We start from the raw sequence: 27,276 nt of genomic DNA, 5'->3' as shown, positions 1-27,276 counted from the left end.
CCTCCCAACTACCAGGAAACTGGCCTGTTTTGTTTGAATGATCCTGGGAAGGGTTCTCAGGAAGCAGCTGAAGGGGGTAGTGAAGGGGTCAGAGGCTGAGAGTTAGGGGTCCTGGGTTCCAATGTGACCCTGGGCTGGACACAGTCTCATTACGTTCATCTGCACACACAGCAGATCACTTCGCACACCAGCACCACAGCAAAGCCTGAGAGGAGGACACTGAGTAAGCCAGGCGTGGAGATGACTCTAGATGATTTCCTTCCTGCCTGAGGCAAAACCACGGGTGTCCAGCTCAATCTGGTTATCTAGAAGTGGTGCCTCTTACCCACCCAGCCTGCTCCTGGTCTTGGTTAGATCTAAGCACTCCAGACTCATAAAACTCTAAGACTCTAAGAAGGATTTGAGAGAGCTGCAGAGAACAATATCTATTTTTTAAAAAAAAACACTAACAGCCTTCCAAGCAGCCACTGATCACTACATACTGGATGGGTGTGGTGTTATTACAAGACCTAGCAGATTTACAACATCCTGCTATGTATCTCGGCAGAAAATCATTGCCAAGGGAAAGAAATCTGTCTCCTATCTAAAAGGAATGTTTGGTCATTGTTTGGGGCCTTTGGATAGATGAACTTAGGCCACACATTTCAGGTCAAGCATTTACAGTACAAACGAACCCATGGAGCCCGGTATGTGAATCCTGACCCACTGGGGCAAAAAAGAGTGATCAGTGGAGCTGCTGGATGTTGCCCCTGCCAGAAAAGAGCTCAGGAAGATGTGGGATGCGTGTGGGGATGGAGAAGAGTTAGAGCAAGGCGCTGTCCTGGGAGGAAAAGCGTAGGCAGTGAACAGAACCCTCCCACCTGCAGGGTGCTCAGCCCTCAGCTCTTCTCTGGCCACTGTCAAAGGATGAAGAAAACACAGAGCTCCTGTCTACCAGTGCATGCAGAGGCCACAGCATGTGCTTTATTAGATCCAAGAGAAACCCAGAGTCTCTGGAGCTTCTGTGTGTCACTCCTGGTTATATCCTGGTGACTCAGAAGACAGAGGAACCAGAAGTTCAAAGCTGGTGACAGCAGGGCAGGCTGAGGCTGGGTCGGGAAGTGGAAGAAAGTGATTTCTGTACAGAGAGGCATTTATCAAAGACCTTGAAATGTAAAATTATTGTTGGTGTTGTTCTGGTACTAGGACTTACTTAGGGCCTAGTCTGGAGCTTTCTTGCTCAAGGCTGGTGCTCTATCACTTGAGCCACAGATCTGCTTTGGGGCCTTTTGGCAATTAACTGGAGGTAAGAGTCTCACAGAATGCCCTGCCAGGGCTGGCTTTGAACCCTTGATCCTCAGATCTCAGCTTCCTGAATAGCTAGGGTTACAGACATGAGCCACTAACTGAAAAATGTGATTTTTAAGCAGCAGCCAAGGACACCCGAGTAGAAGGTAGACAGGAAAAGGACCAAAAAAAAAATACAAACAGCTGGGCACCAATGGCTCATGCCTATAATCCTAGCTACTCAGGAGGCTGAGATCTGAGGATCGTAGTTCAAAGCTAGCCCACACAGGAAAGTCCATAAGACTCTTATCTCCAATTAACCCCCAGAAAATTGGAAGTGGCACTGTGGCTCAAGGTGGTAGAGCGCTAGCCCTGAGTGAGAAAACTCAGAGACAGCATCTACATCCTGAGTTCAAGCCCCACAACCAATGAAAGAAGGAAAGAAGGAAGGAAGGAAGGAAGGAAGGAAGGAAGGAAGGAAGGAAGGAAGGAAAACAAAGCGAACAGACACTGAAAACAAGAATGGAAAATACATGGCAGTACATGTGCCACAAATGTCTGCTGACCAAGAATCATAGTGGCCTCGGTGGCCCTATCTGTAACTACCACCGGAAGTGCCTCTTCTTTGCATAGGCCTACAGGGAGAATTCAGATTTCCCCTTCTGGCTATGTGCATCCGCTTCCTTTCCTTCCAGAATCCTAGCAGAGGGTGAGGAGCCATGAGGATGAAGCTCGAAACGAAGGCTGTGTCCCCTCATGGGAGGCCTGGGCACTTTTGGGGACACAGGCAGGTTAGGAAGGACTTGTCATAGAAACCAGGGATGCAGGGCCAGGGTGTACAGCCAGACCACTGCGCCCTGAACCTTCACTCCAAGCCAGGGGGGGCGGAGTGGCGGGGGGGGGAGGGGGGCACTACAGATGCAGGAAGTTCTGAGGAGGAGCGGGAGAGAGGTGGGCAAGGATTCATGGAACCCCAGCCATCTGTCCACCTCCCCCAGGCAGGAGATCAGAGAATTCTCCTCTGGACAAAGTCCACGGTGTCAGAAGACTTTTTCCAACAGAAAGTACAGCTCAAAATCTGTTCTCTGCGAGCAATGCTCCCCAAGCCAGATCCCCCACTCAGGCACGTAGAACTTTCCATCTGGATCCTGGTGTCTTACTGTCAAGTATGAGTACTCATGAAAGGTCGAGAGACAGTTGGGGAGAAGCCTCCAACATGAAATACAGAGTCAAAACAGACAGGGAAAAATATTTTGTAGGTGGAGAGAAAAGCAACTAAAATATACCTTCAAAAAAAATCCCTAGGCTGGGCGCGGGCGGCTCATGCTTGTAATCCTAGCTACTCAGGAGGCTGAGATCTGAGGATTATGGTTCAAAGCCAGCCTGGGAAGGAAAGTCCGTGAGACTCTTCTCTCCAATAAACCACTAGAAACCCGGAAGTGGTGCTGTGGCTCAACTGGTAGAGCTTTGGCCTTGAGCTGAAGAGCTGAGGGACAGCGCCCAGACCCACAGTTCAAGTCCCACAGCCAACAATAACAACAACAAAAATCCCTATTGCATTCTTCTATGTTTAGATAATACAGCTATAAAACAAGCACAAGAGGCCACATTGAAGAAATGACCAGAAACAAGGAAGGTTTTGTGGAGTAATTACATAATCACAAAAAAGAAGAGTCCAGTGGGGCACAACAGTGCATACCTGTAATCCTAGCCACTCAGGAGAGGGAGGCAGGAAGAATGTGAATTCAAGGCCAGACCTGCCAACCTTTTTATTGCGAACCTACAGACTGGAGTTGTGGCTCAATTGGTAGAACATTTGCCTGCCTAGAATGTGCAAGGTCCTCTGTTTTCAGTCTCCAGTTGTAGAAAACGAAGAGTTGAATAGGAAAATCTAGAAGACAGTCAGATTACATAGAAAGTAGAGCCAGAAACCAATACATTGGAAAGTTGAAGATATGGACATTTAAGTTCCAGAAAACGGAAAACGGGCAGAGGTCAGAAAGACATCATCATGGTTAATTTTATTTATCACCTGAGCTGGGCTACAGGGTGCCTAGATATTTGGTTAGTCCCGGAGTATATTTTATTTTGTTCTGTTTTGCTTTGTTTAGTCAGTTGTGGGGCTTGAACTCAGGGCCTGGGCACTGTCCCTGAGCTCTTTTTGCTCAAGGCTAGCACTCTACCACTTTGAGCCAGAGCTCCACTTTCTGGTTTTCTGATGTGTTTACTTTATATATATATATATATATATATATATATATATATATATATATATAAAGAGCCTCATAGACTTTCCTGCCTGGACTGGCTTTGAACTGTGATTCTCAGATCTCAGCTTCCTGAGTCGCTGGGATTACAGGTATGAGCCACCAGGGCCCGACTCCTGGTATATCTTTGAAGGTGATTCTGGATGAAATGCACATTGGGATAAGTAGACTGAGTAACTCGGATCGCCTTCCCTGGTGAGGTAGGTGTGGAATAGAAAAGCCAATCCTCGCTTACGCACAACACAACTCTTCCTGCCTTCGCACGTGAACTGACATACCAGCTCTGCCTGGATCTCGGGACTTCGAGTTTCCAGGCCTGAACTGAGAGCTCTCCTGGTCCTCATGTCTTCGTCCTGGGGCTAGGAGGATGCCATAAGCCTCCTGGGTCTCCTGGGCACCAGCTGTATCTGGGGACTCTGAAGCTTCCATTATCATGAGAGCCAGTATCTAGCAATGGATCTCCTTCGCCTACCCCTGGCTGTTGGTTCTGTTTCTCTGGAGAACCTTGATGAGTGCAGATATATTGACTTCTTTAGGAAGAAATGAGACCTCACATGAACAAAGTCCCAGTGAACGTTATCTTCACAGTCATAAGGATGCTCCCCCAGGATGTGGGGTGATTAGGGAAGGGAAGGGAATTTGAGAAGAGGAACCTGGCTCCTGGGAGAGGACTAAATCCAGTTACCTTACGGGAAGCCAAAAAGGAACAACCAAACTGGATAATCCACGTGGTCTAGAAACATGGTGGCCTGCACCAAGAACAGCTCAGAAGTGGAAGCCAGCTGCTGGGGGGAGGAGACGTGTGGAGGGGAGGGGGAGGGGAGGATGGAGATAGAATTTAGGAAATCCTGGTTTTCATTATAAGCCTTTAAGAACTATTGGCTTTTTAAAATTATATGCGTGTGTTCATAAATAGAAGCTAATTTAAGAAAAGAGAGAGGAAGGAAACCAGATTTTCAAGACAGATAAATTACACGATTAGACATTCAAGCAAAGCTCTTGACAGGAGTTGGCAGGGGATGCGAACTTACTGCTCGCACAGTGACAAGGTGATTTATTTGTACCTAGAAGCCAGCTCTGTGCGGAGCTAAGTGCTTTATGGGTGCTAAACACAATACAAAGGTAACTCATCTATGTCATCTGACCAAGATGGATATTTATTTAAAAGTATTCCTTAAATTTGGTACTGGTGAATGACTTATCTCTTTCCTTGCTCGTAACTCAAGTCTGAAATGAAAGGAATTACATCCTTCTTAGCTTCCTCTTGGTAGGGTTTTTGCAAGTGCTGATTGTGAATGATGCTTGCCTGATACGCAGGAAGGCCCTGGGTTCAATCCCCAGGATTGCAAAATGAGTAAGTATATATATAGACCTGTGTTAGTTGGGACTTGCCCAACAAAAGCCCCCCCAACTCCCTTCTTCCCTCTTCTCCTCTCCTCTTCTCTCCTCTCTTCTCCTCTCCTCTTCTCTCCTGTCCTCTCCTCTTCTCTCCTCTCTTCTCCTCTCCTCTTCTCTCCTGTTCTCATGCCAGTACTAAGGTTTAAATTCAGGACCTGGGCGCTGTCCCTCAGCATTTTGCTCAAAGTTGGTGTTCTACCACTTGAATCACAGCTCCACCTCTAGCTTTTTTTGCTGGTTAATTGGAGATAAGAGTCTCACAGACTTTCCTACCCAGGCTGGCTTTGAACCTCAGTCCTCAGATCTCAGCCTCGTGAATAGCTAGGATTATAGACGTGTGCTACGGCACTGAGCATGAAGGTGGTTTTTTTTTCTGTAAAGATCTCAATGCAGGAGGCTGGGAACCCCTGAAGGATCTTGGGATTTCTTTGAGGAAAACTCAAATCCAGAGTTGTCAGCAGACTTGCTAGTCAGACAATTTTGGCAGTATGTGGTGGACACACCTATAATTCCAGCACTTAAGAGGCTGAGACAAGAGGACTGTGAGTTTGAGGCCAGTTGCGACCACTCGTAAAATAAAGAGGAAGGAAGGAAGAAAATAACTATCATGCATATACATGACACCATCTTCAGTGTGTGCAGGTCCTATTATCTTAGGAAGGCAGTGAACTTGACTGAGAAAATGGCTTCACTGCATCCAGAAGGGAACAGTTCAGCTGATGTCCTTAGGCTGGTTGTTCTCTGTCTGCCTTTCCAGGTAATTCTCTACCTCTGTTTACCCTGTTACATGTCACACCCTGGATCCCAGCTAGCTAGATCCTGCAGAAAAGGGGGATGGTGAGGGAAATTGTGTCCACATTTTGCCTCTCTATCTCTCTGGGGCCTAGCAGGCCATTGTGCAGCTCCAGGCCTCGGAAACGGAGAGAATTTATCAGATCATCTGTACGGTGGTTTCCGGGTGCTGGTCCCCTGTTTTCACTTCACAGATCTTCAGAGAGAACAGCCGTCCATATTTGCCAAGTCAAACAGGCCTGAGTTCCAAACCGGTAACTCCTGGCGGCTGTCACCATGCTTTCTGTCTAAAAGGATCAAGATGGCAGGCTCAGAAGTTTCCCTTCTGTCATTATCTCCTTTGCACAGAGTGTTCACTGTGGGGTGACTGGAGCTACCTCTAAACCACCGGCTTCCTGCATATGCCACATACCTGTACCCAAGTGGGGTTTTCATTTCTGAAAACCTTGTCCCAAGTGGATTTGAGGGTGCACTGGCCGTCGGCCATGGAAATCATCTCCGCTTAAATGTAGAAGGGTGACGAATTCCTCCACATGTCAACAGGTGACATGTTTTATCAATCCACCAAAACCAACACCAGCCCTGGTACATGATAACCAATCACCACTCAGCCTTGGCTCCTGGCATCAGGAATTTGTCCAAGTCTCAAGATGACTTTCAACAAATTCTATTTTCCTCCTCAAAGGCTATTTTAAAAGTCAACTGGGGGGCGGTGGCTCATACCTGTCATTCTAGCTATTCAGAGGAGATTGAGATCTTAGGATCCTGGTTCAAAGCTAAGTTGGGCAGACAGAACTGAGAGACTCTTAACTCCCAATCGCCAGCAAAAAGCCAGAAGTAGAGATGTGGCTCAAGTGGTAGAGCACCAACCTTGAGCATTAAAAGTTAAGCAAGATGATGAGACCCTGAGTTCAAGCCCTGCTACTGACATGTGTTTGTGCACACATGCATATATGTACACATGCACAAGACGTGTGTACATGCACCCCTCCCACACACACACAGAATGTCTTTTGTCTGTCTGATTTTAAGCTTTCTACATAAGGGCATTTTTCTAAGAATATATTCCTATTTCTTTTTATCACATGATATTTGATTGTTTTTTTTTCAGGTTTGGAATTGCTTGGGATATAAAACATCTAAATTTGCCAGGGCACCAGTGGCTCCCACCTGTAATCCTAGTTATTCGGGAGGCTGAGATCTGAAGATCAGAGTTCAAAGCCATCATCCCAGGCTGGAAAGTCTGTGTGCTTCTTACCTCCAATGAACCACCAGAAAACTGGTCACCATGGCTTAACGTGGTAAAGTTCTATCTAGCCTTGAGCAAAAGACTCAGGGATAACGCCTAGGCACAGAGTTCAAGCCTCACGACTGATAAAAATAAAAGATAAATAAAGTAAAACAAAACACGTAAATTTAAAAATGTCTGCATGTCTTACCTGAACTTTCCCGTTACCCCATTATGTTTATTATAGACAGAGTTATGGCGAAAAGTCTTGATATGTAGGTTTTTATAAGAACATTGCAGAATAATAAGCAGATTATTTTCAGTTTTTCTTGGATGCTACGGTAGTTTTCCTAAATATTAAATATTAACTCAAGTATTCAGTAAAATGATGAACTTTTTTCCATTTCCTTTTGAAACTGTGAGCCATGACCCTGCCATGTTCAACCACTTATAGATTACTCCAGCAAGTCTCTTTTCCTTTCTGACCATTTCATTTTCTCTGGAATATTTTCCAGGTGTTCAGTTTTTAGAATTAATTTATTTGGCACTTTGATACTGAGTGGCATCTTATACTTTCCCAACAGGAATAGATCCTACCTATAAGAATGTGGATTGCTTTGTTAAAGACTAGAAGCTCAAAGTACAAATGATCAAAAGATGTGGACTATTATAGATTCAAATAGGATTCAAACTAATCCAAAACCAAGCTGGTCAGATAGTGCATGCCTGTAATCTCAGCATCCAGAAGACACGGACAAGAAGATAGCAGGCTCAAGACCAACCTGAGCTACATAGTGCCATCTTGTCTCAAAAAAAAACAAGGGTAGCCCGGTACCCATGGCTCACAACTGTAATCCCAGCTTCTCAGGAAGCTGAGATCTGAGGATCATGGTTCAAAGCCCCAGGGATTCTTATCTTTAACTAACCACCAAAAAGCTACAAGTGGAGCTGTGGTTCAAGTGCTAAGAGTGTAGAGTGCCAGCCTTGAGCAAAAAAGCTCAGTGACAGTGCCCAGGCCCTGAGTTCTAGCCCCAGAACCCCCCCCCACACACACACCCCTGTAACAAGTGAGCAAGTCCCTTCCACATATGCAAGTTGATTTTTCAAATATAATATAAATCACATTTTTACAAAATACAGGCTTGCGGAATCTACTGTCTATACTATCTTCCTACAAATCAAGCCCTGTATTTACTGAAGGACTTCTCCAGGGTAAGCAGGGAGTAACTATTCAATAAAAAGGGGGGAAATGGCCCTGCAATCAGAACAGTTCATTCAATAATTTATCTGTTTTGTAAATTTGGATTTACAGCAGACGTTTGACATTCCAGAGGCATATACCCGGAACTTTCTCAAATTCCCAGATTCATAAATACAAAAAAAAAAAATCCAACCCTGTTTATAGAGGCTCCCAGATTTGTCTGGGATCACATTTCCACGGACAGCTGTCTGTGTTTCCCATCCCAAACCTGACATACAACGTGTCAGCAGAGCTTGGAGTTTCTTTCACTGGTTGCTGCTTCTCATGGACACAAAGCTATTTTCCAATTAGTCTATAAAGCACCATTGCGCTGTATAAGGAGAGAACCACAAACAACAGAGCTCAAAGAAGTTTTCTGATACTATTATCTTAAGACGCAGGCTCTTCAAGTTCCTCTCTCAGCCAAAGTATTGCTACGGGTCCATGGAGAAGCCAATGGGAGTATCAGGAAACCCACCAATGCTTTGGATCTGCACACATTTATTATTAAGTCAGCTTTGACAGGGCAACGGGACATGTCCACAGAGCCCAGAGGCATTCTGTGGTTCTGGCTCACCCTGGAGTTCTGTCCCTGGAGCCTTCGGGTGATGGTGGACACAGTTAGTTGTAGAGACACTCTGGCTGGCCATTTACCGCATGAACCTGTTCACCCCATTCCTGTCCTATCTGGGCTAGATTGCAAGACAAAATCAAACTTTGATGCCCTCGTGGCCTCCAGGAAGAGAACCAGTTCCAGCTGGCACACTGGGCATTGCTCCAGCTCTTGGCCTTCTTGAAGAGGTCCCTGTTGTGTTTGGACTCCCAAAATACCACTCAATAGACACTGGGAGAGAAAGGCAAAGAGTAAGGGACAAGGAGGAAGGAAAGGAGGGAGGGAATTAATTCAGAAAACCAGGGAAAATAGAAGAAAAAAACAAAGTAAGACTGAAAACAGAATGTGGTGAGCAAAGGAAGATTCCACATGGACTTCCCCATCTGAGTTACCGTGCATACAGCAGGCGCTCTGAAATAGCATGCGCATCTCAGAACCCATCTGAAATACATTGCTGCCTGCAATGGTGATTATTGATGTATTTATTCCAGAGAGGTTGGGCAGCATATTGCTTGCCAGATTAACTTTCCTGACGCTCGGCTGGGATTGAGTTACTCCTATAAAACGAAGCCCAATTTCCGCAGGCTCCACTTGAGGCCCTCTAGAACCGGGAGCCAAACTTCCCGGCTGACCACACCCAATACTTCTCCCTGAGATACACCCTTGCTCCAGCCCGAGGACACATGAGCCAGTCCCTGACCCCTAACACAGTCGGCACGGGCCGCCAAGCACTGTGCTGACCCACTGCCCTCTGTCCAGAGTGCCGCCTCCATCTGTACATGCTCGGCCCTGCTCACTCCCGGAGGTGAGTGCAAAAGGTGCAAAAGGCCCTCAGTGATTCTGGCATCTGCACACACGTGTATGCACATCCCTGCAGGAGAAAGGAGCCTTCATTTTCTCCCTAAGAAACTCAGGTATAAGGACCCTGCACCTCTTCTGCCCCTCTAAGGTGATCTCTTGTCCAGGACCATGTGTGACTTCATGAATGGATGCCAACAGGTTGCTGCAGTCTCCCGTGTTCTAACACGGAGTATGCACGCTCCCAGGCATGCACTCCTGGCAGTGCGGCAGGATACTAGGTATTCATCTGGGTGGGTGCAGGCACCCCACGCTGTCCACCTAGAAATATCACGAGGACTTGCATGGGAGTTGGCCAGAGACGTAAAGAGCCGTGATCAATCTCCTAGGTCCTAAGAACACACCCCGGAGTTCCAAAAGGGGCCATCCATCCTCGAGGATGGGTGAGTTGGCTGCTAATACTATTTATAAAACCTCCAAGGCTGGCAGAGAATACCACAGCCTCCGGGTGGAGGCCTGGGCTGCATCTGCAAGCTGAGAGGCATCTGCGCAAGCGCACAGCCGCCAATATCTATCTACATGGAGCCAAAGCAAGGGGCGGTTGCCTAATAACCTTCACCGAAGTGGAATTCAAGCCGTGCCCATCTGACGGGCGTTCCCTTCTCCAGGGCTTGGATCACCCTTGCACAGATGATTGGAGGATAAGGATCTGCTCCTCCATCCTAGAGCCTTTCTCGTGACAGGCAGGCCCTAAGAGCCAAGCAGACACAGTGTCTACCCGACAGTCCACGCCCAGGGGCCCGTCCTGCATAAATCTGACCTGTTTTAAATGGACTGTCCCATGGAACATCCGCAGTTTGCTGCAGCGTGACTTTACTTGAAAGTGGTTTGCTAGGATGAATCCAGGCTTCCAGTCAAGTCAGTCTGCTTGGACAAAACCCAAGTCAGCCCAGTAAATGATGGCTCACATGATAAAATTCTAAAGCAATATACACAAAGATGAATCTAATAACTATGAACTCCACTGGGGAGCTGCTAGCTCCTCCTTGCAGTTCTGTGGTTGGCTTCTGGGCTCATTACGTTTGTGGAAAGGTGGGTCTGCCTGGCCTTTGCCATTCTCTGCCTTCCCTGGCCTTTGCCATCTCCCCCATCACCATCTGAACTTTAGTCTCTCCCAGTGGAATCACTTGCTCCTAGGGAAACTCCTACTGTCTTAAGCCTGGGCTTATGGCAACGTTTGAAGAAAAAAAAAAGTCAGTGAGAGCAGCGGCGGCTCACATCTGTCATCCTAGCTGTGACTCCGGAGGCTGAGATCTGAGGATCACAGATCAAAGCCAGCTGGGCAGGAAAGTCTGTGAAACTGTTCTTTCCAGTCAACTACCAAAACGCCAGCAGTTGCAATGTAGATCAAGTGGAAGAGTGCCAGCCTTGAGCAAACATGGCTAAGAGCCAGTGCCCAGGCCATGAGTTCACAGTACTGGCATGTGTGCACATACCCATGCGCACGTGTGTGTGTGCGCACACACGCACACACACACACACACAGAAGAAACCCAGAACCGTCTCTCAAGTTCAATGGAAAGCCCTTATTCCTTGGCAATATACATCATAATTTGTGATTGTAGAGAAACATAGATTCTGAGACTCAGTTACTAAGCATGTGGGTTAAATGAACCTCAGAAAGCTGCTGGCAAAGCCTAGGTTTGCAGCTGAGAGGTATCACAGTGTACCATGTGACTTGCATACTGATGACGGGGAAGGGCTGCCGACCGCTGGGGTAAGAGGCAGAGCATTAGGTATACACCAGGCATTTTTAAGTGGGACTTACGATCTCGCAGGCCAACAGGAAAGGCAGTATAAGAGCAGAGGGAAAAGTGGGCGTAGGAGACAGTCCAGGTTTTAAGCCTGACCTTGACTTAGCTCTTCCGCCTATAGGTTCACAGCCCTAGGAAAGAGACCCTCACTTCGGGGTTACCCAAAGAACGGAAGAATCAAGGGCGATCCTGACTGTCTGGGTATCATCCTGCCTTCTCTGTCTTCTCTTGAAGAATTCATCAGCTACAGGCAGTTTGATTTTTATTTGCATCTTAAATGTGAACACATGTCCGACAATGCACAGTGACATGTGTTCATCAGATTGACCTGCAAACCCCCTTCCCCACTCCATTACTGTATTTTAAAAAGCAGAAGTGAAAGGCAGGCATTTAGATTAAGGCTTGAAACAATGTGAACATTTAAACGACTTCATCCCCATCCAATAAAGAGCACAGGTTTATCTCAAAATGTCAAGCCGTTAGGAGGGTTAATCGCTCCCTAGTAACCATGATTGGAGACTTTTTTGCATGTGAGAGAGGGAGAGAATCTCACATGTGTGATTCTCTTTTATGTACCCATGCAAGACATCACCAATCAACTCCCCATCACACGCCATGATCCCAACACACATCAAAGACATCACAGATCGACCCCCCCCCCACACACACATGCCATGATCCCAACAGACACCAAAGTCACGCCCAGCAAGAGCTGGCACTGGTGATGGAACCTGCTTGTTACGCCTCGTGTCCTATCTAGATGCCAAGGCTAGCGGCCAACGTGATAAACAAACAGCACGTTCCAAACCATGGGAATTCAGTGAGGAAAAGAGAAATATTCCCAGGCTGATATAAAGAGGGTTTGGGATAAAAAGCTGGCTTTCTTCAAGCATCTCAGGCGTGAACCTGGACAGTAAGTTCTACTAGGCTCCCAGAGCTCAGCAGGCCATAAATAACCAGGTAAGCTGCAGTGAGAGGCAGACGTGGCCAGGTGAAGGGAGGAGCAGAGTCCAGGCTCTTGTCTTCTTCCTTCCCAGCATTGCAGACCTTTCCCTTCCATCTCACTGAGATGGGTGAGGTGGGGACCAACAAGTATGGTGGCTATTTATCAGCCGTGGGGGAGAAGGTCATTGTTGTGCAAAAGAGGGGTTAGATGTAGGATTTAAATATACATAGCACATTTTGAGCCAGTGGCTCACACCTGTAATCCTGGCTACTCAGGAGGCTGAGATCTGAGGATCAAGGTTCAAAATCAGCCTGGATAGAAAAGTCCCTGAGACTCAGCTCCAATTAACTAGCAAAATGCCAGAAATGGAGCTGTGGCTCAAGTGGGAAAAAGTTCAGGGACAGTGCCCCAGTACTAGCAACCGAAAACAACAATATCCAAAAACTTCTGAGTGTTGGCCAGATACAGGTTTCTGAACACCTGTGCGAAACCCAACAGCAAGTCCCAACTGCTCCTTCAACAAGTCCCTACCAACTTCTGACCTGGTGGCCTCCATTCAGAGGGCTGGAAAACTGCTCCAAGAGATTAAGACAGGGTCCTGGGATATCCCCAAAATATCTTGGCACTCTTCAGGTAGAAACCCACTTGTTTGTTTTTAAAGGAAATGAGTCAGCCGTGGCCCCTGACGTTAAAGATTCATGTCCGCCAGGCAGCTGAGATCAGATTCTGCTGCTTCATTCTGTAACCTGGGAAGACCATCGGACCCCTGCAGCCTCAGTTTCCCCAGCCATGGAATGGGCATGTCAAGCACTACGACATCTGACCACCCATCTAGAGTAGCCCCACTCCAAGACTGTGCCAGGCGGTCTCTTTGGAAAGTTAAGAGAAACAGCAGCACCGGGCCTTGTCAGTTAATACTGTGCAAGGGAATTAAGTGCTATGCTTGGTTTCAAATCCTTCAGATTATACTCACTAGACTAATCTGCTTATTAGATGTTGAAATACACCCCGAGGCTTGTCTTTACTAATTATCTAGAATGACACGGCTTCAAATGCCAGGAAAGGAACTGCTTTTACAAGAATTGTTTACACCTTTCAAGCACAGCCTAGAGCTGGGGGCCATTTTCTCCCTCCATCTTTCCTTTCCCATATCCTGAGTTTCTTAGTGAAAAGACTTAGGTGTGTCTTGACTGCCTGTCCCACCCTGCACCCACCTTCTTTTCAAATACAGAAGGAAAACTGTTGGTGCAAGCAGAGGCATTGCTCACTGCAGCCTTGCTGTGTTGGAGAAGGAGGAGGAGAAGGAGGAAGAGGAGAGTAGAGGAGAAGAGGCATTGCCAACTGGTCACCTCTCGCTGAGGGCACCCTGTCATGTGACCCAGAGGCACAGAGTTCAACCCCAAATACACAGCTTGCAAATCCATGGATAGATCTCCTGGCCCGCAACAGGAGATCTATCTACCATGTCCCTTGTAGGTCCCATTCCTTTTCTGGTCACCTCTGTGGGTGCTCTGCAGCCCCTGTGCCCAAAGGGGAAATGGCTGATGAGCAGCCAGGTGGGCCTGACTTGTCATGGCTCTGCCCCAGACACTGGCCATGAGGGGCCATCTAGTAGGTACTCTCCTTTCTTCTCTTTGTTGCAGGATTTCTCCTTTAGGAATTTCTTCAGCTATGTGGAGCCAGTTACCACTTGGAGGTCACAGTGACCCTGGCTGGGGCAGGCGGGAACCAAAGACGAGCCAGCTCAGAGTCTGCAATCCAGGGCTTTAAGAAACCTGTTGGGACTTTCCTTTGCAGCAGCGCACATGCGTGATGCTTATTTCTGGCCACTTGAGTGTCCCCAGCATCCACAGTTTTGGTTCTTCACCAAGCTGGCTTTCTGAGCGCCTGGATAGCCTTCCAGGAAGATCCTTTTGTATTTAAAGAACTAAAATTGGTGTCTGTGACTTACAATAAAAAATAATAACAATAGCCATGCGGTAATCAAGCCTGCCTAGTCTATGTCCTACCTGACGGTTCCTAGGTTCTGCAAAGCCCTAAGGTTCTAAGTCAGTCATACACACACACACACACACACACACACACACACACACACACACACACAGAGTATTCATATATTTATACGTAACTATTATGCATAGTATTCCATATAGAGAATATAAGATTCATATATAGAATAATTCCATATACAGAACATTATGGAATGTGTATGGAATAATTTGATAATGGAATTCTGGAGTCTATTTTTGGAATATATGTTATATATGGAATCCCTATATATGAAATATTACTCAGCCATAAAGAAAAAATAAAATTAGGTCATCTGCAGGAAAATGGATAGATGTGGAGATCATCATGTTGAGTGAGATCGAAACAAGCTGTCTTTGCTCATTTGTGGGGGTACATAGACCTAAACTTATGAGGGAGGAGGTAATAGTTACAGAAATGGGGCGTGAACAGAAAGCAGGGAGTATCTGGGAGGAGATAGTAGGGGTAGGACAAAGAAGGGACACTGAGAGGTGAAGAGGCTTGAAGGAACAGATTACCAGTTTTTATCAGCTATCTGTAAGCAATCTGTTGCTAACGCCTGTCTGTCAATCAATGCAGTACCTTGAAACTCATCAAACTGGGAGGGGAAGGAGGGAGGAATAGGGAATATGGTGGTGGCTAGGGGTGAATCCACTCTAAGTGCACTGTGGCGTATTATGGAAATATTACAGTGGGAACCCCCATCTAGGACACATGGCGGTTAGCTAAAATAAAGGTTAGTACATTCTCTAAGACATCTATCTCTATTGACAAAGCTGAGTGTTAGTGCTGCGGAAGCTCAGGACTATCATGACAGGTCCACCACGCCAGGGACTCTCCCAGACTCGGCCCCTCTCGGCCCCAGCTTCCTTCCTTCTGCTGCCTCAGAGCTCCACAATGGCCCAAGGACATGATCACTCATCACTGAGGGGCTTCTCAAAGCGGTGCTCTCTGGAAGTTGCTTTATCCTCACAGACATGCCCACCCCCAAAGCAGACTCGGCCCTTTAAGCAAAAGGGCATAAGTCCTCCAATTATGGAATGGAAAAACCAAACCAAAACAAACCACAGGCCAAGGTTTCTGAGGTGTACAAGACAAGATATTTGAGAGAGACAGAGAAACAAAGAGAGAGACAGAGACAGAGACAGAGAGCAGTTACAGCTTCCACGGCAGAGTACCACAGTACGTTGTCACAATTCTCTTGTATTATTTTGTACCTTTTTTGTTAATATATATTTTGTTAATTTCTAAATTAAACTTCAGAGTGGTGGATGAGGAGGAGACGGTGCATATAACAGATCCCCAGGACTCATAGGGGCTACTGTGCAATTCTCCCCAGCGTTGGACTCTAAATGCAGAATCTTTCCATGAAACCGACCCATTCTTGACCACGTGATCCCTGTCCAAGCCAGTTTTGGGTGAGACGGGACTGGAAAATGACAACCCGAGCCCTTTTCCTGAGTGGGTAGGGGGCCGGCAGGGAGAAGGCAGGACATCCCAAGCCCCTCCAGCCTTGTGATGACCGCAGGAGCATCTCTGGAGGCCTTCTCTGAGGACAGGAAATGGAACGAGACCTAAGGAGAGCCATCTGCTGACATTCACGTGTTTATCGGAGTGTGTGGCACCGGCCTGAACGAATGCAGCTGTTTTCCTCAGCAGACACAAGCAAATAGCAGCAGACGTCCAAACAAAGCCAGGAGCCCCATGCAAACTCCAGCTGCAAAGCACAAACACCCTCCCTCCCCATCCCCCAGACAGACAGATGAATAGATGGACAAAGGGACAGTACTTAATGGTGGCCTCTGCTTCCCCGGGCCCAGCCTGGGGATGCACTTAAGAAGAAGTAAGAAGTCAAGAAAACAGACTTAGCTGCAAAAGACAACTGTTTAAACAAATCCCACTCAGGCAACCCCAGGCTCTTTTTCTTCCTCTTCTTCCAGGCATGTCAGAAAGATCACTCTTTGCAAATATTTGAAGCCTGTTGAATATTGTAGCAACACATTACAGGAAGCAGTTGATTCATCTACCTACCACAGCTCTGTAAAAACACCTTTTGTAAAAATACCTTTTGTAAGAATGGAGCTCACTGAAAACACTTCTGCAAGAAGAATCTGGTTTTCAGTCTGCCCTCCACCTACCCACGCCCGCGCCCCCCCCCATCTCCATCTCCGTGTGGGGAGGGGCAGGCCTATGCTGGGGCCGATCGATCACATCGGATTGATTGGATTATAGGCCCACCAAACGTTAACCCAGGGATTTGAATTTGATCCACACAAGGCCTCGGTGTTGTTTTCCAGAGGTCGAAGCCGCTTCCTAGGACTGGACCATAGTAAAAAAATAAAACCCTCGATCTTGTCAGCAACAGGAATTTATTCTCTCACAATTCTAGGGGCCAGAAGCCAGAAAGCAGGTGCTGGCAGGGTGGTACACCCTCAAAGTTTTTGCTGGCGATTCTGGGTGCTGCCTCCCATCTGCAATTCCCCCCCTCCCCCCCGCCCCCCACGGCTGCCCATCCCTAGTCTGTGACTTCACACAGCACACTCTGAGCCTCCTTCCTCTCCTCCCATTTTCTTAGAACAGCAATCACAGGAGGCTAGGGCCCACCCTCCTCCCCCAATCTCTTCTTACTTTATTTTAGCACTATCTGAATTTGAACTCAGTGCCTTGTGTTCGCTAGGCAAGTCGTCTACTAGTTGAACCTCATCTCCAGACTTTTCTATGTTTTCAGATAAGGTCTCACATTTGCCTAGCTGGTCTCCAACCACTATCCCCTTACCTATGTCTCCTTTGTAGCTGGGATTATGGATGTATACCACCAGGCGCAGCTCACTGGTTGAGATGGAGTCGCTAGTTTTTTACCCAGGCTGGCCTTGAACTGTGATCTTCCTTCCTGATCTCTACTACCAAGAGAGGAGCTGGGATATCTTATCTGGTCTTGACCTTTTTTTTTTTTCCTCTCACATCTTCATTAGGTTTGCAAAGACTTATTTCCACAAGAAAGTCATATTTGCAGGTAGTGGAAGTTGAGAATTTAATGTTCTCTTTTTAGAGAACCTGAGTCAGCCCAAAGCATATTAGAGGAAAGTCTTCCTCACTACAACTGCAAGCTCCAAGCTGTGTACACCCACTTCCCGCCTGAGAAAGAAGTAGGCAGAGCCAGACAGAAAGACAGGTCCTGCCAGACACCAGTGGCTCACACCTGTAATCCTAGCTACACAGGAGACTGGGATCTGGGGATCATGGTTTGAAGCTAGACTGAGAAGGAAAGTCTGTGAGACTCTTATCTCCAATTAACCAGCAGCAGAGCTGTAAAGCCAGAAGTAGAGCTGTGGCTCAAGTGGTAGAATGCTAGCTTGGAGCAAAAAACAGTGTCCAGGCCCTGAGTTCAAGCCCCAGGAAAGGTAAGAAAGAAAAGAAAAGAAAGGAAAGGAAAGAAGGAAGGAAGGGAGGGAGAGAGAGAGAGAAAGAATGAATGAAAGAAATGAAAGGAAGAGAGAAAGAAAGAAAAAAGAAAGAAAGAAAGGAAGAAAGGAGGGAAGGAAGGAAGGAGGAGAGAAAAAGAGAAAGAACCAATGCTGGTATTTCCATGGATTGTAGCCAGATCATAATCCTGGCCACCTTCTGGGTTGCTTGGTATCTGGCCAACAAAATCCCTTTTTAAAACATGTACAGTTTAAGTTTCTGTCACTTACAACCAAGATATTTGACATACCCAGCAGTAAACAGCATTGTATAATATAAATTCAAATAGCATTATAAAAAATAAATTCAGATGCTGGGGGATTTATTAAAAAAAAAAACAACCAAGAACAGCCAGGAGTTAACGATTAAACACACGCGCGTGCACACACACACACACACACACACACACACACACACACACACACACAGAGAGTTTTATGTATGTGTATGCCATCCTGGGGCTTGAACTTAGAGCTTGGGCTCTGTCCCTGAGCTCTTTTTGCTCAAGACTAGCACTGGATCACTTGAACCACAGCTCCATTTCCAGTTGTTGTTTTTTCTGGTAGTTATTGGAGATAAGAGTCTCCTGAGCTTTCCTGCTGGGGTTGGCTTTAAATCCACGATTTGTGATTCTCAGATTGCAGGCTCCTGAGTGGCCGCTGCCACTCAGCCATAAACTTACAATTGAACCATTCTCTCGACTTATACCCAATGCTTAAAATTTTCTGAGAGACTAAATGAGGTCAAATGTCAAATCAGTGAAACCCTCCCGGGTCTCATGGTTAAAGTCAAGCACAAATGAGGGAGCAGAGCAAAGGTTCAGGATCATTTATAACTCGAACTGTGGAGGAAGCTGTGGAGATCTCTGACGGTGGCGGTTGGGTAGCCAGGAACAGCTGACCAATCCTGAAGCCCTGGGTACCTGGCGAGTGCTCCCAGGGGAGTGCTCCCCTGAGCTAATCACAAATAAATCTTGTCCACAATGCTCAACCACACACAAGAATGCAGGTCAGACAAAATGACAGGGTCATTCCCCCCAAACATCCACCAGTGAGCGCTACCATGTGGCCGAAGGCTGTAGCTCCTGACCCCCAAAGTGCACATGGCCACCTCTGCTTATGATGGAGGCCAGCATACTCCACCCCTGTTCACAACCTCCCCTCGAACCTCCTGTTCCAACCCAGCCAACCTCCTTCTATGCCACAGCCCCCACCGATCTCTGATGCCTCATTGTTGGGGACTGGTCAACTGTGATCGGAGCAATGTGACCGACCATCGGTGACCTCTTGAGATCCGCTTTGCCCAAGAGTCAGACTTGCCCTTCTATGGATTCCCAGCAAGAACCAACCAGAATGCTACAACCAACCAGAACGCTACAGAGGAGTTGGGATCGACAGAAAGTATTTCCCCAGACAAAGCTGGGTCCCTCTTACCTTCTGCAAATGGCTCCCACTCGTAAAACCTGCCCATGAATGGCTTGTTGTTGTAGGATGCGCACTGCACCTCCCGGATGCTCCGGCTGTTCGCGGGACATTCCTAAGGTAGAGGCAAAAGACACAGTTAGTGCCCCGCCCCCACAACTCTGATGATACCTCACCCCGCTCCCCCATATCTGATCCAGCCTTTCTCTGCCTAAACCACAGCTTTTGAACACTCACCATTGGATTATTAACTTAAATTATTATTATCACTGAATTAGTATCAAGTTCCCAGGTTAACTTTTGTACATTACAATTCTTTTTGATGCCAGTATTGGGGCCTGGGCACTGTCCTTTAGCTTTATGGCTCAAGGTTGACACGCTAGCATGTAAGCCACAGCTCCACTTCCAGATTTTTGCTGGTTCATTGGAGATGAGAGTCTCGTGGACTTTTCTGGTAGGGCTGACTTGGAACCATGATCCTCGGATCTCAGTCTCTCAATTAGCTACAGGCCAGTGTCTGGCCTTCAGACTGTAATCTGAAATCCGCCGGTCCAAGCCTGGGAGCAGGTGTTGGTTCCCATGATCGCCTCTGTGCAGGCCCTTCCTTCCCCCAGCATAGAATCACATCCATCGTCCATGGTAAACACACATCCACCATACATTTCATCCTCCTAGCCACCGGCAAAGTAAATATTACATTTGGAGGGAGGAGTCTCTACACCAGTGAGTTAATCCAAGCAATCCTCTGTCACTGTCTTCCCTTCCCATCTTTTCTAAACTCCACTCTACATTCTAGCCATCTTTGCAAGCAGAGGCTCTGGCTCCCAGCCTGCAAAGACTTTACTGGAAATGCAAACTCTGGCTCTCTCCCTGCAAAGATTCTGTCCCATGAACCTGGGATGGGATCTGGAAATCTGTGTTTTATCGAGATCACCCAGGAGACCATTCAAAGAAATCACGTAGCTCCTCCTTTCCAGCTTCTAATTGATACATGATAAATGGGGCAGAGTGAGACTTTGAAAGAAAGAAGTGTGAAAAAATAAAGATCAGGGTCTGGAGATCACCACGTGGCTATAGAACACTCTGTCTTTTTGCCAGGCGCTGGTGGCTCATGCCTGTAATCCTAGCTACTCAGGAGGCTGAGATCTGAGGATCCCGGTTCAAAGCCAGACCGGGCAGGAGAGACCGTGAGACTCCTATTTCCAATAAACCACCAGAAAACCGGAAGTGGCGCTGTAGCTCAAGTGGTAGAGCGCTCGCCTTGAGCTGAAGAGCCGAGGGACAGTGCCCAGGCCCAGAGTTCAAGCCCCACGGCCGACCAAAAAAAAAAAAAAAGAACACTCTGTCTTTGTAATCCACCACCTCAACCAGTTCGGATTGGGGGGCCGGGGGTCTCATTAAAGGAAGGGAAGTAGGCCTGTCAAACATGAAAAGGCATTTCCTCCACTGATCTTATAAAATGACATTTATCTAAAGGATCTCCAGGAAATGGAAACAAGAGGTTTTTAAATTTTTTCTTTGTAGTGGTTTTAAGTTTTCTCTTCTTTTTGTCTTGTTTGTTCGTTTATCTGTCTTTGGGATGGGAGGCACAGAAATGGAGGGACAAAGGGTGAACAAATGGAAAATGAACTCTACATCATGGGTGGGGAATGGGAGAAAAAAACCAGAGAAAGCAAGGGAAAGGGGTGACATTATCCACAAAGAAATGTACTCATTACCCGACTATTGCCCCTCTGTATATCACCTTTACAGTGACAATTTTTCTAATTTAATTTTTAAAAAGTACCTCATCTAAGACTCTCTCACTGGAAGCAAAGAGCAAGCAGAAAGGTCTGCCTAAAAGTTAATTTAAAAAAAATTAAACAAACACCAACGCCACATGAATGCCAAAAGCCCTCTTCCCCTTCCTCTTTTTTCATGGTCTCTTTGCTTCTGAAAACTAAGGGATGTGGCGGTCAACGGGAGAATGTGTTCCATATCACGTAAGAATCCATTCCCTTATAACAATGAACATGAGAACGAGGACCATGCCCGATCACTCACACAGCGAACGGCTGACTTTCCCCGTGTGCCAAGCACTTTCCTGAAGATCCTTCCACCAGATCCTGAGAACAACTCCGTGAACAATGTCTTCCAGGGGACCTCGCATGTTACAGGAGGAGTACTCACTCAAGACTTTGGGTTGACTGATTAGTCACGGTTCATAGAAATAAAGACTGCTTTGTACAAATGAATAATCCCTCAAGTTGGCCTGTGGAAGAACAAGCTTAAAGCAATCCGGCCATCTAGAGGAATTATTAAGATCACAAATTAAGTCATTCCTATGGACTCCATAACAGGAAATATATTTTTAATGAGGAAATTGAAGCTAATCTGTAACAGCTGTCCTATTACCCGGGAATGGAATATTAAAGCAGATTAAATTATTATTAATGAAAAGTGTAGCGACTCAGAAATGTAACCCGGGAACCTTCTCTCGCTCCTTCTCCTTTGTACACGGTCACTAGCTGTGGAATCTTTGGTGAGTTACCGAACTTCTCTCTCTGTAACTACGAAATAGAGAGAGCCATGATCTTACAAGGCTATGCAGGGTAAGAAAAGTGGCCAAGGGCAATACTGGGCTTCTTGTAGGTTTTTAATACAAGTTCCATGCTATTGAAATACATGAAGACTGGATTAACCGATACTGACGGAAATAAAATCCTACCTGCACGATTATAGCTGTACAGATGTTTTAATTATTGATGTATTTCCATACAAGTTGGTGAGTGCATCCAGCAAGAGGGCTCCAACCAAATGTCACCTAGTACCTCCTGTGCTAGGTGATGATGAGGACATCATTCAGATTTCACTATTAGGTGTTTTCTTTGGCACTACTGCTTGGTCAAACTGCACTGGACCCACAGACCCATGAACACAGATATATATATAGCCAGTACTGGGGCTTGAAGTCAGGATCTCACACTCCTGCTTAGATTTTCCCCTCGAGGCTGGTGTTCTATGGCTTGAGCCACATCCTCCACTTCCAACTCTTTGCTGGTTCATTGGAGATAAGGGTCTCACAGACTTTCTTGTTGGGGCTGGCTTCAAGCTGCAATCCTCAGACCTCAGCCTCCTGAGTAGCTGAGCCACCAGGACCTAGCTAAAAATATTCTTGATAGAAGCCATGCAGAACTTGGAGGTTGTTTGTTACCCAGCCATAGCTAACCGATACGCCCATTCAGTGCTTATCAACAAGTGAGCCGGTAACATACGCAAAAGTTTCAGAAGCAATTTCAGTGATAGTAGAATGTCTGTGAAGATGTAGAGGGAGAGAAGAGAGGGAAGGGAGCTGCAGAAGCTGTTCATCTCACTGTATTTGTCCTGAACAATGCCAGATGAGCAAAAGCTAAGGAAGAGAGCTGTGTGCACAGGCGGCCCCAGGGAGCTTCGTACTCACGTTGGTGTTGCACAGCTTGTACTGACGATGGGCCCCGATGCAGGAGATGGCAGTAGGCGGCAGGGACTGGGGGAAACTCGGAGACACTTCGTGAGTCCCCATGCCGTGGTGGCCGCTAGAACCCGGGACTCGGAAGAGACTGGAAGCTGCCAAGAAGCTCTGGTCATGCGTGGAAGGTGGCTGGAAGATGGAGGCTTTGGAGGCCTGCAGTGCAGACTGAGGACCACCATGACTGTGATCCAGTGGCTGGTGCTGGGGAAGCCAGTGGGCTGCGGGGCTGTGGCCAGGCCTGGGCGCGGGTGCCTCCTGGGCTCCCGAGGGCAGGGCCTCGGGCCTCTGCCTCCGGAGCCTCTGTGGCCCGTGGCCCTGGTCTGTCTGCAGTGGTAAGATGTAAGGTGCCTTGCCATACCCGTACGTCCCAGGCCTGATGGGGCCTCGCGCCCTGCTCCTGGAGAAGCAAAACCACAGTCAGTAGGGCCGTACAGGATGCAGGTTCACTCAGGAACTCAGGGGAGGGGTGGCGAGGAGGGAGTTGGGGTGTAGCTCACAGGGAGCCCCAAAAAGTTCTTGGTGAACTATTCTTCCAACCCCGTGACGTGTTTTTCCTGAGGCTATTATTCTATTTCTCACAGGCCTGGAGAGTTTTTCCCCCAAGACAGGTACCAAGCGGAGCAGTGGGACAGATGTGGTCCTGGGCGGGACCTGAACTGACTTCAAGAAGATCAGAAGGGGTTGGGCAATTGGCTACTCGACTTTCGTGTCTTTGTTTTTTGTTAGTCGTGGGGCTTGAACTCAGAGAGCAGGCACTGTCCCTGAGCTCTTTCAACTCCAGGCTATCCCTTGACCACTTTGAACCACAGTACGACTTGCAGATTTCTGGTGGTTTATTGGAGACGAGAATCTCATGGACTTTCCTGCCCTGGCTGGTTTTGAACCTCGATCTTCAGATCTCAGCCTCCTGAGTAGCTAGGATCATAGGCATGAGCCACCAATGCCTGGCTACTCAGTTGTTTTGTTTTGTTTGACAGTCGTGGGGCCTGAACTCTGGGCCTGGACACTGTCCCTCAACTCTTCAGCTCAAGGCTGGCGCTCTACCAGTTAAGCCACAGCACCACTTCTGGCTTTTTTTCTGCTTATGGGGTGCTGAGGAATCGAACCCGGGGCCTCAAGCATGTGAGGCAAGCACTCTACCACTGAGCCACCTTCCCAGCCCCTACCTAGTTATTTCTGAGGTAACCTACTCTATGCCCAGTTTGTAGAGAGCATTTAGATGCTGCCCAGACCTGTCACCTTCTGAACACTTAGGGAAATCACACCAACAGCTCAGAAATGTCCAACAACTGGATATCCAGAGGCAAACAGCTCTGATGAGAGGTACTGCCTATTGCCAGTCTGTCTGAAATCCCACAGCACCCATGCAAGGACTGCAATGCAATGCACAGGCAAAACCCAGCTCCAGGACTGGGGAGGGGCTCAGTTAGCACAGCCCGTGCTTCGTACCTGTGAGACCGTGGGTTCAATCCCCAGCATAGCAAGACAGAAAAGGTAAATAAATAAAGTAAAATAAAGGCCCGGAACGCCAAGGCGTGCCAATTCATTGTGCAACTACTATTTGCAAAAATTCAGAGCTAAGAACAGGGAAGATGTGTAAAAATGAATCAGCTTTGTTTCTTGTGACCCCAGTCTTGACAACTAAATCAGAGCTGATTAAAAATCAAGGTGGGGTAAGAGAACACCATTATAAACAACTATGTGGTAAATGCGGCAAGGTGACAGCCATAGACACAACACAACACTTGGTTCTTTGGGAATTTTAAGGCAAAGTGGGGCTCAGGTGTCTGGGGGGAGGGGATCTGAAAACCAAGGTCACTGGATTGACAGTGACCCACCCTATAGAAGAACACAGCTGAGTGTGGGTGGCTCACACCTGTAATCCCAGCTACTCAGGAGGCTGAGATCTAAGGATGATGGTTGGATGGCAGCCAGGGCAGAAAAGTCCATGAGATTCTTATCTCCAAGTAATCAGCAAGAAGCCAGACTTGGAAGCTCAAGTGTTGGAGCACCAGCCTCGAGCAAGAAAAGCCAAGTGAGAGTGTAAGGCCTTGAGTTCAAGCCCCAGTTTTTGCACACAACCAAGCATGGGTGCGCTCGCACGCTTGCACACACACACACACACACACACACACACACAAAGACATAAGTCATCTGACTCTGACTTTGTAAAATGACCAAACTGCACCAAATGATTGCCAGAGTTTCTCCAACTCTAAAATTATACGCTTTCCTAATAATTAATTCTATATCTTTGTACAACTGGAAGCATGCCCATGGCTTTCTACAGGACGGCCCATTAAAATAAGTGCATTCAAATACTAGTCAAGGTAGAGCATGGCTCTCTGCCCCCATGAAGAAACGTCTTCATTGTGCCACATAACCCTGAATATAAATTTACCAGAGCACAACTAATGATTAGCACCATTATCACCAAATACACTTCCATGCTCAGCTGATATGGTTATGAATTAAACGAGGCCGCAGTGTTTATTCTTGCTTTGGGGTGCTTCTCAGTTAATCTTAGCAACACTTAGAACTTAGTTAATGGCAGGGGCTTTAACAGACTAATGAAGGACTTTGTTCTAAAAAAAGAATAAAGACTTTGTGCTTGAGCACATACATATATAAATATCTTGGACGTAATAGTTTTTTTTTTAATGCCTTTTTTGTTGTTGTTGTTGTTAGTTGTGGGGCTTGAACTCTGGGCCTGGGCGCTGTTCCTCCACTCTTCAGCTCAAAGCTAGCCCTCTACCACTTGAGCCACAGCACCACTTCCAGTTTCCTGAGTAGTTTATTGGAGATGAGTCTCACGGACTTTTCTCTGCCTGTCCTAGCTTTGAACTGCGATCCTCAGCTCTCAGCCTCCTGAGTAGCTAGGATTATAGACGTGAGCCATTGGCACCTGGCTTAGGCTTCTTTTTTTCTTGTGGCAAGCCCGGTGAAATGGATGACATCACACAAAATCAGCCATCTCTGCACTGGTGGTTAAGATGTAAAAGCCTCCCCAAATTCTAGTCTCAAAGAAGGAACTTGGTAGAGACTTTGGCTGAAGGTAGTAAGAGATGGAGGCCCACCCTTTGCGGGGTTGTAAGCTTTGTGTCTGCCAGCTCACAGATACTTCAAACATACTTTAACCCAGGCCAAATCGTGTTTTTTGGAGATCTGGTTCCGATGAAGTTCACTTTGGCCTGGCAGAGCAACCTATTTCTCAAACATCAAAACTCCAAGTCTTCAAACCTCAAACCTGAAAACAGCCTGCCAGCCCAGGGGCCAGGCTGACGCTTCGCCAGGGGCTGATTAAATACACTGTATTTATGAATACACTGAATAATAAATACACTGGATGAAAACATTAGATCTAGCCTAATGACTGGGGGAAGGGGGGGGGCATGGGCCTCCAGGGCTGATACTAAGCTTTTATCATCTGAAGCCGGTAGATTAGAAGAGCATAAGAGGATCCGTGCAGGAACAATAATGGGAAACAGAAGCTACCTTGTCAGAAAGAAGTAACCAGGCCTGGGCCAGCAGCACAGACCTGAGGTCCACTAGGGTCTCATCCCAAGCCCCCTACCTCCACAGCCAAGCAGGGCAGGAAACGAAGTAGGCAGGGACTGGGAGCCAGCCACGCCCCCTTTGGATGCCACCCCTCCCATGTTATCCTTAGAGCCATGACTGCCTAGGCTGGAAGCCTCCTGACTAGCTAGGATTACACACGTGAGCCACAGGTGGGTGCCTGGATTTCTTCTTCTTGATGGCTGAATAATAGTCTGGTGCATGTATCTATACCAAGTTTTCTTGGTGAAGTGATCACTGGTTGCTGGGCATCCAGGCTGGATTCCATAGATTCGTTTTGTGGACAGCGCTGGGTGTTCACTGCCAGCCTGTTGCTCTGCTTTTGCTACCCAGGCCTCACACTGGATTTGAGGCTTAGGGGAGCTGGGAGCTTCCCTGAAGGAGAGAGGCAAATGGGGAAAGACAGAGCAGCCTCCTGAGGAGGCTGAGAAACCGAGGTCGCCAGCTCCTGACCACCCAGGAATCCTGGACCATGTTCTCCCCAGGAAATGTGGGGGAGGAGGCAGTAACCCAACTGGACTCCACAAAACAATTCTAACAGAGGAACTCCACCGGCCTGGGCTGGGCTACCGATTTCCAGGCTCGCTCTCTTATACTGAGAAGTCTGTTTGGTTTGGTTTGGTTGGGGATGGGTTTTGGTCAGAGTGTCCATAAGTAGCCCAGGCCAGTCTCACATTCACCATCCTTATCTCCCTTCAGAATGCTGGGATTACAGGCATGCACCACCACACCAGAATGTAAATACCTTCTGATTCATCAGTGCTTTTGTGGGAGACACTGCCATGTTTGGCATTATATAGAGCCCTACAACTATGTTTGCTGCCACGGAGATGTTTCTGGGGTTTACATTTGGTTCGCAGAACCCTAAAACCCACGAGTTGGAGTTGTCTAAGGCCCTAAGCATTTACTTTCTGCCAGAGAGAGAAAGGGGGGGGGG

The 27,276-nt window shown here is 47.3% G+C and overlaps 1 protein-coding gene across 1 annotated transcript in view; it reads right to left on the bottom strand.

Annotated features, from left to right (window-relative positions):
• The window catches only part of Thsd4 (thrombospondin, type I, domain containing 4), a 167,472-nt gene extending 140,349 nt beyond the window's left edge, over window positions 1-27,123 (bottom strand). Inside the window, exons 1-4 of the mRNA XM_013011913.1 lie at window positions 27,071-27,123; window positions 26,553-26,714; window positions 22,713-23,160; window positions 19,286-19,388 (exon numbers count right to left, since the gene is read on the bottom strand). Of these exons, the coding sequence (XP_012867367.1) occupies window positions 19,286-19,388; window positions 22,713-23,160; window positions 26,553-26,714; window positions 27,071-27,123 (766 nt within the window). The remainder of the gene's footprint in view (window positions 1-19,285; window positions 19,389-22,712; window positions 23,161-26,552; window positions 26,715-27,070) is intronic.
• Window positions 27,124-27,276: the final 153 nt, after the last annotated feature.

This window comes from Dipodomys ordii, unplaced genomic scaffold (genome assembly GCF_000151885.1).
Source record: "Dipodomys ordii isolate 6190 unplaced genomic scaffold, Dord_2.0 Scaffold15, whole genome shotgun sequence".
NCBI lineage: Eukaryota > Metazoa > Chordata > Mammalia > Rodentia > Heteromyidae > Dipodomys > Dipodomys ordii.
Note: the sequence above shows the minus strand (reverse complement) of the source record. Positions and strands in the feature narration are given on the sequence as shown.